The sequence below is a fragment of the Peromyscus californicus genome, unplaced genomic scaffold (genome assembly GCF_007827085.1).
Source record: "Peromyscus californicus insignis strain IS unplaced genomic scaffold, ASM782708v3 Scaffold_3__1_contigs__length_106647218, whole genome shotgun sequence".
Lineage (NCBI taxonomy): Eukaryota > Metazoa > Chordata > Mammalia > Rodentia > Cricetidae > Peromyscus > Peromyscus californicus.
The window spans coordinates 76,734,979-76,751,339 of NW_026294551.1; the positions used below are offsets into that span (position 1 = coordinate 76,734,979).

A 16,361-nucleotide genomic window follows, 5' to 3' on the forward strand; every position below is an offset into this window, starting at 1 on the left:
CATTAACCTCTGACATTCCTCCAAACCTCCTTTCTTTGACTTACAAGACAAATAATGCTTAATCTATAAGTTCACAGAGAATTTAAGACCAGAAACAAAAAGATAAAGATATAAACAGGAACACAAAACAAATCTTATTCATTGAAAGAAATCTTGAATACTGAAAGAATAATAGTAGCTGATATTTATTTGGCAATGAGTTTTTTTTTCTTTTTTAGTCGTTTGTGGGCGTGCAGTTTTAAGACAGGGTTTCTCTATGTAGTCCTGGCTGTCTTGAAACTCTCTATGTAGACTAGGCTGGCTTCAGACTCAGAGATCTGCCTGCCTCTGCCTCCCAAGTGCTGGTATTAAAGGCTTGTGCCACCACCACCTGGCCTCTTTTAGCTATTTTTTTTATGAAGCAGAATTCATTAAAAGGCACCTTTGCTGTAGATCTTATGCACACATGTTACACGGAGGAGAGGATGCTCAGGAAGGGCACACCCAAGAGTGTGGGTGTGGGTTGCTCTAAGAAAGAGTCACCTCAACTATCTTGGTTAATTTTTTCGAACAAATCTAAATTCTATGTATCTTGAAAAATTGAGCAAACAGTACAAGTAGTTCCCATATTTCCCTTCCATCTCAATTTACTTTGCTTATTAGTACTTTATAAGAATTTGGTTCATTTCAAACATGTTTAAAGAAACACTGCTGATGTATTATTGTTGACCAAAGTTCATAGATTACATTAGGGTTCACTGCTGGTACTGCAGTGTTCAACAGATTTTGACAAACACGTAATGCCACATATCTGCCATTATAGGATCATATAGAAGAGTTTCACTGTCCTAAAACTCTCCTATGCTCCTGTTCGTCTCTGCCTTCGCTCCCCAAACCCTGGCAACTACTGATCCTTTATCTGTCGCCGTAGTTTTTGCCTTTTCCAGAAGGTCCCATGGTGGGAATCATACAAATGTCGCCTTTTCAGACTAGCCTCTTTACACTAGTAATATACATTTAATGTTGTTTTGTGTGTTTTCTTGGTTTCTATTGTTTATTTATTTGTTATTGTTGAATAATACTCCATGGTACGGACAAACCATAGTTTATTTGTTCATGTGCTTACTAAAGGAAATCTTAGTAATTTTCAGTTTCCAGCAATTTTGCCTAAATCTGCTGTAAATGTTTACTGCAAAGGGATCCATTTATGTGAATCTACGCATAGACATAAATCTTTAACTCAGTTGGGTAAATGCCTAGGAGTGGTCGCTGGATCAAATGGTAAGATGATTTAGTTTTGTGAAACACTGCCAGGTTGTCTTCCCAAGTCCTTTTTTCATTCTTTCCAGTGATGAGTGTTTCTGGTGCGTTTGTTTCATTTTGTTTTGTTTGTTTGGCACTGTGTAGCCCTAGCTGTCCTGGAACTCACTATATAGACCCAGCTGACCTTGGATTCACAGAGATCTGCTTGCCTCTGCTTCTGCCTTCTAAGTGAAAGGATTAAAGATGTCTGCCACCACACTCAGTCCTGAAGCTTCTTATATACATCAGTACTGGTTGTGTTGGACATCCACCCTTTTTACAAAGGAAAGGTAGAATTATATTTCCTATTGTCTTAATTGACATTTCTTAATGGCTTGTCATGTTGAACTTATTTTCATGTTTATTTCCCACCTCCAATATTCTTAATGAAGTGCCTGCTCAGTTCTTTTGCCCACCATTCAGCAGGGTTATTTCTTATAGTTGGTTTTACAAGGTTCCTTATCATTATATGTTTTGCAAATATTTTCTCCAGGCCTTTTATTTACAGTTTATTTTTCATTATCTTCATAATGTCTTTAATTTTTTATTAAAAAATATGTATATACCTACACATGTGCCTGTGCACCATGTATATACAGTTTCTATAGAGGACAGAAGTGGGCATCAGATCCCCTGGAACTGCAGTTACAGATGATTGTGAGCAGCCATGTGGGTGCTGGGAATCAAACCCGGATCCCATAAGTGCTGCTAACAGTTGATTCATCTCTTCAGCCCTTATTAATATCATTTAAATTAATTTTTTATTTTGTGTATATATGCATACAGGAATAGGGGAGGGACACACACTGTTAATATTTTGCCTATGGAGGCCAGAGGACAATTGCAGGAGTGGGTTCTAACCTTGCACCTGTGGGTCCCAGGGATCGAACTCAGGTTGTCAGGCTTGGCGGCAAGCACCTTTGCCTGCTGAGCCATCTCACTGGCCCTCTCAACAGTGTCTCTTACAGGACAGAAATTTTCCAATTTTAACAAAGTTCAGCATCATTTTTTCCATGAATTGTACTTTGAAGTTGTAGCTAACAACTCATCACAAAGCCCAGATTTCTTCTGAGATGATCTCATGGAAATTTAATTTTATTAATTTTGTATTTTTTAAATTAAAAAATAATTACATCATATTTCTCCTTCCTTTACCTCCCTCCAATCCCTTCCATACCTCGTTCTTTGCTCCCTCTTAAAATCATAGCCTATTTTTAATTGTGATTGCTAGCTACACTCACACACAAGTGTAGTGTACACAAACAATACACAAACAAAACCTACTCGGTCCACTTAACGTTACTTGTATATGTAAGGTTTCAGGGATGACCACTTGGTCTTGGAAAACCACTTACAGGGCTCCTCCCTGGGGATCCCCAGACCACTTCTCCCACTCTCAGCATCCCTTCATTGCTTGTGGTTCCCAGTCTAGGGGCAGGGTCCTGTGAGATTTCCCCTTTCCGTGTCTATTGGAATGTCTATTCCATGTCTACAGGTTTTATACTCCCTCAGGTCTTGTTTAGGCAGCCATATTGTTGAAGTATCATAGGTAAAGCTTCCCTGCCATCTCTAGAGACACGATTTCCTGGTCCTCTGGCTCTTACAAACATACTGATCCCCTTCCACAATGTTTTTGAGTTGTGGTATGGGTGTGTCAGTTGGGGCTGTACACTTGTCCCCAGAATTTGACCACTTGTGGTTTTCTGTAACGGCCCTCATCTGTTGCAAACGGATGGTTTTGGTTTTGGCCTTGATGACCAGTGAAAGCCACACACTTACCTGTGGGTATAAAGATAGATATTTAGAATGCAACTAGGAATTACGTTGGTTCAATAAAGTGGCAGTAGTAGGTTCTTCCCTAGGATCTATGACCTCACTCGCCCCGGGCATTGGGTAAGTTTCCAGTACCAGGCATGGGTTTCCTCCTGTGGAGTAGTCTTTAAGTCTAATAGGAGAGCTGGTGGTGACGGCCAAGTGATGAGTGCCACTAGTGCATCCTTAGGGTCGTTGTGCCTTGCTCAAAGTCATTGGGGTCTAGAGGCATCCCAGCTGGGTAGGACCATCAGTTGCTTCCCTCCCTGGGAAGATCTCATAGCACCTTTCAGTATAATGAGAGCTAGGCCTAAGGGAGGAGGCCTTCAAGTCAGATCCAGCGTGGCTCTGCAAGGTCCTGTGTCCGAAGGGCATGGGGTCTTCAGCAGTAGGCATTTGGCTTTAACCCTCGGGAGGCAACCAAGGGCAACGGCAAGTCTATATTGTTTGTGGGGGTCTCTTGGACTCCCACAACCAACATCTCTATAGGGAGTTTCTCATGCCTAGTGTTTGGGTTCTTGGTGGGGGTGGGGGAGTGTTGTCAGCCCAAGTGGTATAACTTCCTTTAAACTATATAGTCTACACAGAGTCTTATATGTATTGAATATAATTTAACTTCCTTTAAACTATATAGTCTACACAGAGTCTTGTATGTATTGAATATAATTTTAGTAAAATAAATACCATGATTTCTGGTGGCTTTTTCCAGACATCCTTAGTGTTACTCACTGTCACTCTTCCTATTATCGACCTCCTCTCCCATCCCCAATCAAGGCTGCCTCTCCCATTTCACCCCTTTGCCCCTTCAAACCCCTTGTCTTGTAGTTTTGCCTTTTACCTTTAGGTCCGTGATAGACCAGGGCCTGCTTTTTGTGAGCAGCCCAAGGTCTGCTCCTCAGACTGCTGGTTCCTGTGGGGCTGTGCCGTCACAGCACTGTGTTGTCTGCTTGCTGTGGTCAGGGTCTGTCCCCCTGACCCATTGCTCATCCTGTCACCCATGTCACGCTCATGAGTACTCTAACTTCAGAGTAAGCCCTGAGGTGGAGTGGGATCAGTCCCCCAACTCCGCTTTTCTCTGTCTTCCTTGTGTTAGTTCTCTGAGACTGGCCTCTCCATTACGTTTCAGAATCAGGTCGTTGACACCCCAAAATCACTTGCCAGGAGCCTTGGTTCACATTGCATGGAGTCTGCAGATCACGTTGTAAAGAAGTGACAAGGCACTGGTGTCGAGCTCAATCATCTCTGATGTATCCGAGTTTTATATTTTCCTCATATACATCCATGCATACTGTGTGAGCTTTAAACATCAGTATTGCCTTTTTTGTTATTTAGCGCTAATATTAGGATACATCTTATGCATGATTTACTTAATTCTCTGAGCAATCCTATGAGTTATATTTTATCTCCTTTTTACAGATGGCAAAACTGATGTTCAGAGAGGGTTAGTCATCTGTCCAGTTTCACACAACTAACGAGTGGGAGCATTGAGATTTAAGTGTCTAGGGATATAACCTGCATTATGTTTCAAGGCTCTGGGTTTGATCTCTGTTTAAAAAAAAAAAGGAGGTTGAGAATTTAAAACTAGGTCATCTGGTCTCAGACTATGGGCAGTAAGGGCATCCTGCCTCTATGACAACTTGTGTGGACAGATTTTAGGAAGGATGCTGCGATTGGATTTGGGTCTGCTTTGTACTTAGCCAGGACACACAGCTATGAGGAACTCACAGAGATCTCTTTGTTACTCTCCAGAAACCAGAAGACCGGCCACCCTTCTCCCAGCTGTTAAATCAGCTGGCTGAAATCGCAGAATCTGGACTTTAGCAGGGACTCACTGACCAGCCACAGCCGTGGATCCTGAGTGAAGGACAAACTTTTTCCAGAGCATTAAAAGCTGCCACCAGCCCACAGGTGCCTGGCCCACGGTGCCAGCCCCTGTGCAGCTATGACTGCCGCATCCTAGAAGAGGCTGGAGGACCAGCCATTGGGCCAAAAAGGCTGAATGACAACCGGAGCAGTGTCTGTGTGTCCACCCCCCACCCTAGCCTCTTGTCATATGCTAGCTCAAAGCTCCATCTCCTGCTCCCGGAAGCAATAGGGAGAAGCAGATGTAGGCCACATTCTTCTTTTTATTATTGTTTTCATCATAGGTCGAATATTCAAGGGACCTTTTATTTGACCCAACAAGACAATATCCCCATTTGTGGATGGGAGAATGGGAAGCCTCATTCTTTTTCTAAGAAATACAAGAGGTGATTAACCAGGGGGTTCTGCTACTGTGGGGCTGCCAGCCACAACTTCCTGCCACACATGAGGTGGAGTGGCTGCTTGTGCCTGAAGCCGGATGTCACGAGGTTTCAAAGCACACTGCCACCTCTCTTTAATGGGGCATAGAGAGCTCCGTTGGATGGGTAGAGTGGGATGACCCATTCAAACCCCATGGCTGGACCATTGTGTGTCTGAGATTGGCCTGTGATGGTGGGGGAATCAACAGGTACAAGACAAGGTGTTGAGTTGTTACTGATCCAATGACCCTGTTTTGTAGTCAGCCATGTGGGTGACTGGGTCTCCTGTTCCATGCAGAACGCTGAGGCAGTGACTGCAGCCTCTCAGGAGCAGCATCCACTCTGCACTACCCACCTGGACCAAGAGAGGGCAGCACTGTGCTGGTCCATGTGTCTTAAGACTTTGAGGTTCTCTTAGGCCCTGGGAGTTTAGCAGTTTTAAGGTTGAGACTTCAAGGCTCTCAAGATTTAGCAAAAGAAGGAGAATTTTTGCCCTTGTTCAGACTGTCTGGAAGGGAATAGAGTCGAGAACTGGGAGGTGCTTCCAAAATGCACAAGATGTCTACTGTTGACTGGCACTTACAGGGGTCATATGCATATATATCCTGAGCTACAGACCATTCCTGGAGAATCACGGTTCATACCAACCCGACGACACAATATTATTGATGTTTTACAGAAAGTGGAACTCAGTCTTTTCAAAAGGCCAGACAGCTGCCCCGAGTGACAGAACTGGGAGGGACAGAGATTGAAATACCACCCAAATAGAACTCCAGAGCAGCCTCATTTCTCTTCAACCCTGCCTCCTACTGAGAACGGATTGCTGAGCAGATTAACACAAGAGAGGGAAGTCAGCCCTTAAGCAGTACAGCACCACCCAGTGATGTTGCTCCTGCATAGACCACTGGGGGGCGCAGTGGGACCCTCCATATTGCAATAGGCTCTCCTCTTTCTTCATGTCATCGTCACTTGGATGTGAGTTCACAACTTCAAAGCCACCCAGAATTAACCCTTTCTTTCTCCCAGCCTTCCAGAGTCACACTGCCTGAGGCCATTCATACAAGAGCCTCCAAGGGGCTTTCAGTGGGTCGTGCCTGCCAAGGGTTTCCTGTAATTATCCGTCCAGCTTCCAGCTGGATCCCTTGTGGGCGGGACTATTCCCTGATGCCAGGCACACTTGATTCTCCTACAGTGTTCAGATAAAGCTCCTAGAGAAATGATCAGAGTTGCGGATCCCAGATCCCTCTTTCTAAGTCGCATGGTATTCTGGCTCGCTTGAGACTCGAGTGTATCACTTCCAGCTGTAATTACTGTGTCCAGATAAAACTCTGTCATTCAGAAAACAATCTTCCTACACTGGCCCACAATCATCCCTGTTTACTTCTAAGCCTACTGTGCATTCTCTTTTTGGGAACCCTTAATTAAGAGACAGTTTCTGGGACATTCAACCCGGAAGAAAAACACTGGCACTGAGAGATGTCTGTGGTGTGGTTTGGAAGACTGGCCCCCACATGGTGGTATTGTCTTCCTTAACCTCAGCTCCACAGAAGCTTTGACAGACATATGTGCACCTCTCCAGTGTCCTGCATGGGAAGATGGGATTCTCGTCTGCTGGTTTCTGTCTTACATTTTTGCAAATGGTGCTCTGTATTCATAGAGAATCCCTCTGATGAAAGGTTTGGGTTCCAGTTTGTACTTTGTAGATCTTGCAATTTGTAATGTTTAGGACTGTATATTTATGCCTGGATCAGGAGAGTATTTATTGCTCATGTTGAAGATAAAAATACTGCATATATGTCTTATCCTCTGTGTCATTTATTAAGCGGTGCTGTTAACCGTTTGAGAAAAGCCACAAGGTACGACAAAACCCACTATAAGAGTTTATTAAGGGAATAGAGAGGGAGTGTGCATAGGCCTGTGGAATGACCGTGCAGAAAGAGGGAAGGAATAGATGGAACCCACTTTTATAGGTCCCCCCTACCCCCACCCCGCACATGTGCATATGGGCTTGCGTAGCTATACCACACATGTGCATCGATTACATGATCACGCTGCTCAAAAATGTGGTCACACAGTGCATGGATTACATAGGACATAAGACCCTGGGATGACTAAGCATCTTGCCTGGCTACTGGACAGCTCATGTGCGGTCATGTAGCTGGGGGAGTGGCTAGGAATTCTAACACTCTAGAGGCTACAAGTCAACAGTTGCATATGGCAAAAATAAAGCTATATGTTTTGCAGTTGTAGGGTCTGTGGCTTGAGTTCCAAATTGCTGACACCTCAATGTTTGATTAAATAAAAATAGTAACATGGTTTCTGAATGAAAAAGAAAGAAAGAAAAAGGAGGCCATGACTGCTCCTTAGTATGGTGAAAGAGAAGGTTTATTGTAGATATGAGGGATATGAGTAGAGAGAGGGGAAGCAGGGACATCTGGTAGAGTCCAGAGTGGACATGACCCTGAGCAGGGCCGTGTGAGGAGAGGGGGAGGGAGAGGGGCGAACAAGGAGACTAAAGAGTAGATGAAAAAGGGCAGGGTAACCAAAATGGCTGGATTATATAGGAAAGGGCAGCTCAACCGCTGGGCTGGAGAAGTTTAGGGTAGGGGGCGGGGTATGCGAGCCATATTCTGTAGCAGGTAGAAACTGAGGGATGCTGGGAGAACCTGGTGACCAGGTCCTCTTTGGTATGTTGAATAGGCACCTCAGTTAGCCATTTGTTTTGAGACCTAACAGTTTTGTATTTCACAAGTAAAAACTACCACAAGTAAAAACCCTCAGTGGCATGTCACATGCACCCAACACAGTATCAAGGTTTTTTTCAGCGCAGGGTACAGATGCTCACAGAGGGGTTGGGGATTTAGCTCAGTGGTAGAGCGCTTGCCTAGCAAGCGCAAGGCCCTGGGTTTGGTCCTCAGCTCTGGAAAAAAAAAAAAAAAAAAAACCAGATGCTCACAGAAACTAAGAAGTCTAGAGGCTCCTAACTGAGAAGTCAGACACACAATCAAGTAAGATTAAAATACAGCAGTTAAGACAACAATGGAAGTGTTGTCTAGCAGAGAAGACTCTAGGGAAAAGTGATAAAATTGGTCTGAGCAAGGATGACCCGTGTGAAGTTTCCTGGCACCTCATCTCTCCAACTGTCGTCTAAGGGCCAGCAGCAACATTGCCGGGTCATGAGCAGAGTCTAAGGCTTCCTCTCTACCTATTGAAAACATCTTCATTTAACCAGATCCAGGCAGTGGTAATGCGCACTAACTTTAAGAAGCATTCCCATGGAGAATGTAACATCTGGTTTAGTTTGGGAGATAAGTCACAGGTATTTTTAGGAAGCAAGTGGGCCGAACTAATAGAAGTATTTTGCAAGTTGAGGGGATAGAATGCTTTGGGAAGTTGTTAATTAGTTCATTATTTCTGGAGTATTAATGTGTGTGTGTGTGTGTGTGTGTGTGTGTGTGTGTGTGTGTGTGTACAAACATTTGCAATCATATTTGCTATTGGAGGGTGAGAATGGCCAGCAGTGGCTACATTGAAACAAACAATAAAACCGGGCATATTTTAAAAGTCTAGGAGGGTGAAATTTCACTCTCTAGGTAAAAACTTCGTTGATCAGGAACAGAGGATCAAATTTGCATTTAAAATACATTCTGATAGCAGTGGAATGAGTTGAATTGAGAAGACAAAGTTGACGGAAGAGAAAAAGTGGTACTTGCTCACAGTGCTAGGCCACTGGTCATACTCACTCATTGTCTGCTGTGTGGGTGACCTGCAGCTACTGTGAGTCAAAGTTCCTCTGTCATTGCTGGCAGTAATAAGTAGTTACTCCTCTTAAAACTCCCCTGGATTGCAAGCTTGGCTATCAGGGTTTGGGTGTGTTGGGCATTTGATGTGTCTTGGCTCACAAATGCCCAAGTCCATCACAGGAATCAATTCCTGCTCTATGGGCCTCTAGGCATGGGGAGAAAAACATGGGACTCCACTGGACTGTGTTTAGGACTCAGTTCTGGGCTTGGTCCCTGACTATGATATAATTGTGTGGGAAAGTTCTAAAGGAGGTTGGACAAACAGATTTGTGTTCCTCGGGATTCTTCCTGCAGGGCCCCTTCTCCCTGAATCTCCCAACACACAGTCCCACCATTTTAAGGATGAGACAGAAGATATCCAGGAACTCTAATGAGGAATGTGGTTAGAGGAGGAAGCTGTATCTTCATGGGAAGCATGTGTTCTGAGATTAGAATTCATATTAATTTGCAATGGCCTTGAAGGAGGTACTGGAGATTTAGTGCACCAAAGCCTACTCCCTAGACCCACCATATCAAGAGTGATGGAAGCACTATGTGGATGTGGGTGGGTGTCTGAGTATTTAAACAATGGCATCAAGATCCAACCCCACCCCCCATCCAAGTCACCCTGCAGCTACTTGACAGGGACCCAGACCCGTTCCCACCATGAGCCCTCTAGCCTACCCACATGGTGCAGAGACATGTTAATGCATCTTCCAGCTCTCTTCGGAGCTTTCTCTTTGCAGTAGATGACTGTTAACACAGACACTCACAACCGGCCAAGGTACAAAGAATAAGAGACTGTGGGATGCTCGGCCCCAAGTGGGATAGCTCTGTCATGTTCCCTCCTCCCAAGACTCAGGGATCGCTGTGGAAGACGTGGTGGAAGGACTGTAAGAGCCAGAGACCGGAGGTGACTAAGACATGACAGTGGCCTCTGGACATAGGACATAATAACAGCTACGCACATGAACTCACAGCACTTAGGACAGCATGCACAAGCCCCATGCAAGCTCATTCCAGACCAAAGCCCAGCATAGAGCAGGGAAGTAGACATAAAGTCCCACCCCAAGCTCTTGGCCGTTGATAGCTGCTGGGAGAGGGAGAGTTTTAAACACTTTTATGTATTGCTCCTGTGTTCCAGGGGAAGGCCATACATCCAAGAATGCATAGGTAGCAGAAATTGGTCTTGATGGGTGAAGACCAAAATTGGTGGGAGGAAAGGGGGTAGATCTGGGTGGAGTTGGGGGAAGGGTGATTATGATCAAAATCCACTGTAGGAAATTCTCAAAGAACTGATAGAAAAGATAAAAAATATTCTTCCCAGGAGAGGGGCCTGCTTGGCATTCCCTGCGGAACTGTGGGCTACCATTAGATGTTATCTGCAGTTATGTGCCCGTTAGGAAGTGCATGAGGGGCCAATGGACAGTTCCAAACCTGTGGTCACCCAGATAGCCCTGGTCCAACTCGGTGGGTCACAAAACAAAACAAAGAGACACATATGTGGGGAAGAGACTTGTAGGGAAGGGGAGGAGTGATGGACAGGAGGAGATAAAAGAGGGTGGTGACAGTAATTAGAATGCACCATGGACATGCATGAAATTTTTGGGAAAATAAATAAAAGCTCTTTAGAAAAGATTCTCCCCAAGATATAATGCAGTTTTGGCTTATCGAACAACAGAATTATGCAGATACTATTAGAAGCAGTGTAGAGATAATTCATTTCACACACGTGTCTATTTGCCTCCTGTGGTGGTTTGAATAAAAATGACCCCCATAGGCTCATATATTTGAATGCTTACTTAGTTACCAGGAAGTGGAATTCTTTAAAGGATTAGAGGTATTAGGAGGTATGGCCTTGAGTGGGTGTGGCCTTGTTGGAGAAGGTGTGTCACTGGGAGTGGACTTTGAGGTGTCAAAAGCCTATGCCAGATCCAGTCTCTGCCATTGCCTGCAGATCAGCTGCTGCTCCAGTGCCAGGCTTCCTGCCATGAGGACAATGGCCAAAGCCTCTGAAACTGTAAGCCAGCACCCAATTAGATGCTTTCTTTTATAACAGTTGCCATAGCCAGGTGGTGGTGGTGCACACCTTTAATTCCAGCATTCGGGAGGCAGAGGCAGGCAGATCTCTGTGAGTTCAAGGCCAGCCTAGTCTACAAAGCAAGTTCCAAGACAGTCAAGGCTGTTACACAGAGAAACCCTGTCTTGAAAAAAAAAAAAAAGTTGCCGTGGTCATGGTATCGCTTCATAGTAATAGAACAGTGACCAAGACACCTACTATGGTTCTATGTCAGGTGCACACAGTCACAATCACGTGAGAGTTTGTTGAAGGAGTCTGGCAGATTCTGATTCCTCTGCCTCTTGGTTGATGACCCACTCCCATCCCTCTACACTCTCAGAGCTGCTAGAGTTTCCTGTTTCTCAAAGACTGACTTGGGGGTAGATGTGCCCACAAACTGAGACAAACAACTCGAACATTTGCTTGCTTTCCTGTTTGGGCCGAAGGCTGTTTGATCTTCCCAAGCTCTGTGGGATAATATCAGGAGCAGGTGTCGCAGTGGAGGAAACAGGCTCAGAGAGGTTACTGACGTACTTCTGGGTCTCGGAGTTTCGATGCGAAACTTAAAGTCCTGTATCCTCTTTAGAGGTCGTTCAAAATGCAGTCCACATTTCACAACAGCCACACTAGCCTCCATTCTTGAACATTTCCCATGTGCCAGACTCTGCTTAGTTAACCTGTTAAAGGAGTTGTTTCATTTACCATTCACGAGCACCTGAGGGACGGGTACAGTAAGATCTTCCCATTTTACAAAGAAAGAGAACAGGGCTTAATGAGCTGTGGAAATCACTCACGTTCCTACAGTTATTAAGTCGGAGAATGGGGCCTTCAAGTCAACCCTGGTTATCTCCAAGTGCTCTCCAAGTTATCTCCAAGAGCCCCAGTGCTCTCAACCATTCTGTGGCAGGATTATGTATGGAGCCACTGGCCTCTGGGGGTGCAAGAGAACTGGGGGCTGTGGCTGGGTTTTACTTTTGGGCTCTGTAATATCCTTCTTTTTAGTTATTATCTGCAATTATGGTAAATAGGACTTGTTTAAATAAAAATGAAATCTTCTTCCCCATCAAGGCCTGATCTTCAAGGGAGGTTAGGTCTCGTGATGCGTCAGAAACAAACACAAAGACAGAAATACAGCGGGGAGAGCAGGCGTGCTTCTCCGGGTGGGTGGAGTAGCAATGTACCAACCAGAAACCAAGTTCTTAAAGTTCCAGCTATGACATACAGAGCTGCATCTGAGAATTTTGTGAGCACGAAAGGAGCCCATCCACACAAAAGCCCTGACACAGGGGCTGGCTCCAAAGAAGCAGTTAATGAATGTCGGGTGAAAGGTGGACGTTTTCTTTAGTGAGTACTTTTGGAGTCTAAGAGAGACCACAGCAACCTAGTTCCCTAGAGAAAGATCTAGGGTCCGGGACCAGCCAGCCTTCTGTGACCTTTCCTCTTCCTGGGCGTCCCATCCAGAAAATGAAGCAATGTGGAACATTATATAGTGACCAATCTAAATTACGTAACTGGTTATGAAACGTTTCTTTGCCTGCTAGTAACGTGAACGCATAAACCAAATATGAAGTGCTATGTCGTAAGCACACAGTGTTGTTTCTTTTTCTGTTTCAAATGAGACTCAGTTTTGTCTCCAGCTCCCACTTATACCCCCTTTTCTCTTCCTTACTAGAAAATTCCTGGCTGATTACATTTACTTATTGTATGTATGTTTGTGGGCACATGTATGTGTGTCATGGTGTATATGTGAAGGTCAGATGACAACTTATGGAAGTTAGTTCTCTTCTTCTACCATGTGGGCCCCAGGGATCGAACTCAAATCATTAGGCTTGGTAGCAAGCACCTTTACCTACTAAACCATCTCGTCATCTCCTTTATATTTTAGCTTTAATATACTGTAGACCAACAATGTACATTAAGAATGTTTTTTTTGTGTGTGGGAGGGGGGTGGGTGAAGAGATGACTCAGGGGTTAAGAACACTGGCTGATCTTCCAGAGGTCCTGAGTTCAATTCCCAGCAACCACATGAGATCCGGTACCATCTTCTGGCATGCAGGCATACATGCAGGCAGAACACTGTGTACATAATAAATAAATCTTTTTTTAAAGAAAAGCATATTTTGGGAATAATAATAGCATATGAATACAGAGGATTTTCTCTGGGAACAGGAAGTGAAGTGTGCCGTTGTGGCAGACAGCATAGGTTTGGTTTCATTACCTTGGGCAAGCTCCTTTACTGGCCTCTGCTTCATTTATAGAGTGAGACACATGGTCGTATTCGCCTAATAATTGTGATGGTTAAATGAGGCGATGCACTGGGTAATAGTTACTATGCTGTGTCTTCCCATCCAAGTTCCTCCACCGCTGGTGGCCATGAAGCAGTGTCTGATGATGGTTTTTCCGTGGAGACTACATAGCCTAAGTGAGGGGACACTTTTCTGTAAGCAAGCGCGGTTACCATCCGTGGAACCCTAATACATAGGCCGTGGCTTCGCAGACTGCAGTACAGTTCTCACCCAATAGCCCCAGTCTTCTCCCTGCTGGTGCTACTGACTGAACTGAGATATGAAGGAAGTCTGAGGGGAGCAGACAGAGAGCTACAAATTTTAATTAACGGCATAGTTTCAGGGTTCACCTTGAGCTGTTCATTCAACCCATTTTTTTTTTTTCTGAACTCGTGTTATTTTCCAGACTCAGTCCCGGGCTCTGAGGATACTTCCAGAGGCAAGACAGAGACATCATCGGTCTCTCAGATGGCGCTAATGGAGGGACACAGGCAAATGTAGACACAGCTCTGACACAGTAAACGGAATACTGGAAGGATAACTAGGGAGATGCAGAAGCATGAACAGTGACTCCATACCTAATCCAGCCAAGGAAGTCACAGCTAAGGAAACACCAACAGGGTAAGCAAAAGTCAAGCAGGTGACCTAGGAGAAAGTGTAGAAGAGGGACGGAACCGGAGAACCGAACCTTCCGAGCAAGAAGCTTGGCTTGTGCAAGGGTCAGACTGAAGACAGAACACGTCAAATTTGGGGAACTAAAAGGGGTTCCTTTTCTCTGAGTCAGAGCAAATTTGTTCACATGGGAAGAATCCTTCTAGATCATAGATCATGAGGTCCCTACTAGGCTGCTACAGAGTGAAGGCTCCATCCCAAGGGCAATGTGGCACCAAGGATGCACCCGAACTCTGAGAAGGAAATGCCCTCTGTTTTAACTCGTGTAATTCTCTACATGCAGAGGGATTTTGAAGTGTTGCAGAGCTAGTTAAATTTATAGATGGGGAAACGGGGTGGGGGGGCAAAACTTGCCCGAGATCACTCCAGTTGGTTGCAAAACTCAAACAAGAAGGCAAGTCTCTGGCTTTCTGATTCAGTACTGTAAAAGCCCATGCTGCTTCTCTTCTATGAGCAAGCAGAGCTCAACAGCCAGAGAAAATAAAATTACATAAAGTACAGCCACATGTAAGACAAGAGTCATTCTATATTATTGTTTCTAAACAAATTCTCCCTGAAAGGTACAAAGACAGAGAAAGAACAACACGGAGAAACACATCTCTGAGAAAATAAAACCACCCCAAATAATATGCCCTTTAGGATGAAAACCCAACAAATTACGAGTCTCACTCCTAAGCATCTATAGTCACTGCTGATCAAAATTCTAAGGATCCTGGTGAAAATGAATAATAATAAAAAAGAAACCTGAATTCTGTTTTTAAAGCCATCCTGCACAAACACCCCCACAGCTTTCTCACATGGCGTCAGAGAGGCAAAAAAAGTATGTGTCTCTATATATGTAAGTCATCACTTCTGAAATAGCAATTTAAATTAGATGAGTGGTGTAACATCAAACCACAAAGGATCATGAATTCTGAGCACTTGGGGAAGCATGTGAGATCAACAAAGTCTTCTCAAGTACTTTCCTGAGACTTGCATAAAGCGGTTTCTCCATCAATAGCCATTTATAGGGAGCAACTGAGTAAGTCCAAATTTGTGAACTCTAACAAGCATTGCAGAAGGTTCCTTTGACCCAAGACTTCATTTCTTATTTCTACAGACATACTCCAGTGTCACAAGTACTTCCCAATTAGTTCCCCTAAGAGGTACCCATGTCAACCACTGCTCCCTTCATTGCAGGTATAACTGCATCTCCCAAGCAGAGCAGCACCCTGCTGGCATGTCTAGAGGTCAGGACTGAATGCAACCTGCCTCATTCCTATCTAAAGGCCTCCAAGCTGCATCGCAAAGAGTTCAGATTCCTTGAAGAACCCTAGGCAGCATCTAAGGAAAAAAAGGGGGGGTGCCTGTTCCCTCAGATTCTTCCTAGTTTTGCCTCAAAGTCCTCATATCACGATTTTGTCCACAAGGCAATTCTTCCTGAAGGAGGTTGACGTGAGCCCCTACTTAAAAAATATATATGATAGCTGCAGGATTCTACTCTAAGAAATGGCAAAGTAGGAGCAGTGTCTCTTTATTTTTTAATTATTACATTTATTGATTGTGTGCACGTGTGTATATGGGTGTGTGTGTGGGGGGGTGGAAGTCACTGGACAACTTACAGGAGTTGTCTCTCTCCTTCCATCCTGTGGCTCTTGGGGATCGAACTAAGGTTAACAGGGTTAGCAGCAAGCGCCTTCACTCTCTGAGCCTCGGGTCCTAGGAGAAATAATTCTTGACCACAGGTGGAGCACTAAGGAGCAAGCTCAGTTAGTGGGAGGGCTCAACCCTAGCTCAGCCTGCTCCATTCTTTAGCTGGCTCTCCCCAGCTGTCATTGGGCCTCTGCTAGGTCAGTTAACGCTGGCAGAGTAAAATCTCCAAGCGGGCAAGGAGCTCTATTGTACACCGGTTCATATCTGGCTCTAGACAAGATGCTTGGAACAAAACAAGTAGTCGGTAAAGATATGGTGGAGAAATGACTACTTGAAAATAATTTGACACTGGGGAGTTGCGAATGGAGCCGAAGCTTCCTTCCTTCTGGGATGGCAGGTGTTGCTGGTGATGGAGGCAGCAGCAGAGAAGTCGTCCCTCCTTCTCCACCTCCAGAGTCGGGAAGCTGAACGCTCTGAAACAGGAAGGTATGAGTCCAGCGCGGCCCTGAGAGCAGGAGGTTGCAGGTTAGGGGTGCGCAGGGAGCCCCTCGCCGCA

General features: G+C 44.8%; 2 protein-coding genes across 4 annotated transcripts in view; both read left to right on the forward strand.

Moving 5' to 3' along the window:
* The window catches only part of Itk (IL2 inducible T cell kinase), a 121,470-nt gene extending 114,293 nt beyond the window's left edge, over window positions 1–7,177 (forward strand). For all 3 annotated transcript variants that reach the window (XM_052758344.1, XM_052758343.1, XM_052758345.1), the window contains one exon: window positions 4,843–7,177. In XM_052758344.1, the coding sequence (XP_052614304.1) occupies window positions 4,843–4,914 (72 nt within the window). In that variant the 3' untranslated portion in view covers window positions 4,915–7,177. The remainder of the gene's footprint in view (window positions 1–4,842) is intronic.
* Window positions 7,178–16,036: 8,859 nt separating this feature from the next.
* Window positions 16,037–16,361, forward strand: part of Cyfip2 (cytoplasmic FMR1 interacting protein 2) — a 121,533-nt gene continuing 121,208 nt past the window's right edge. The window contains exon 1 of the mRNA XM_052758355.1: window positions 16,037–16,291. The gene's annotated coding sequence lies outside the window, so the exon portion shown is untranslated. The remainder of the gene's footprint in view (window positions 16,292–16,361) is intronic.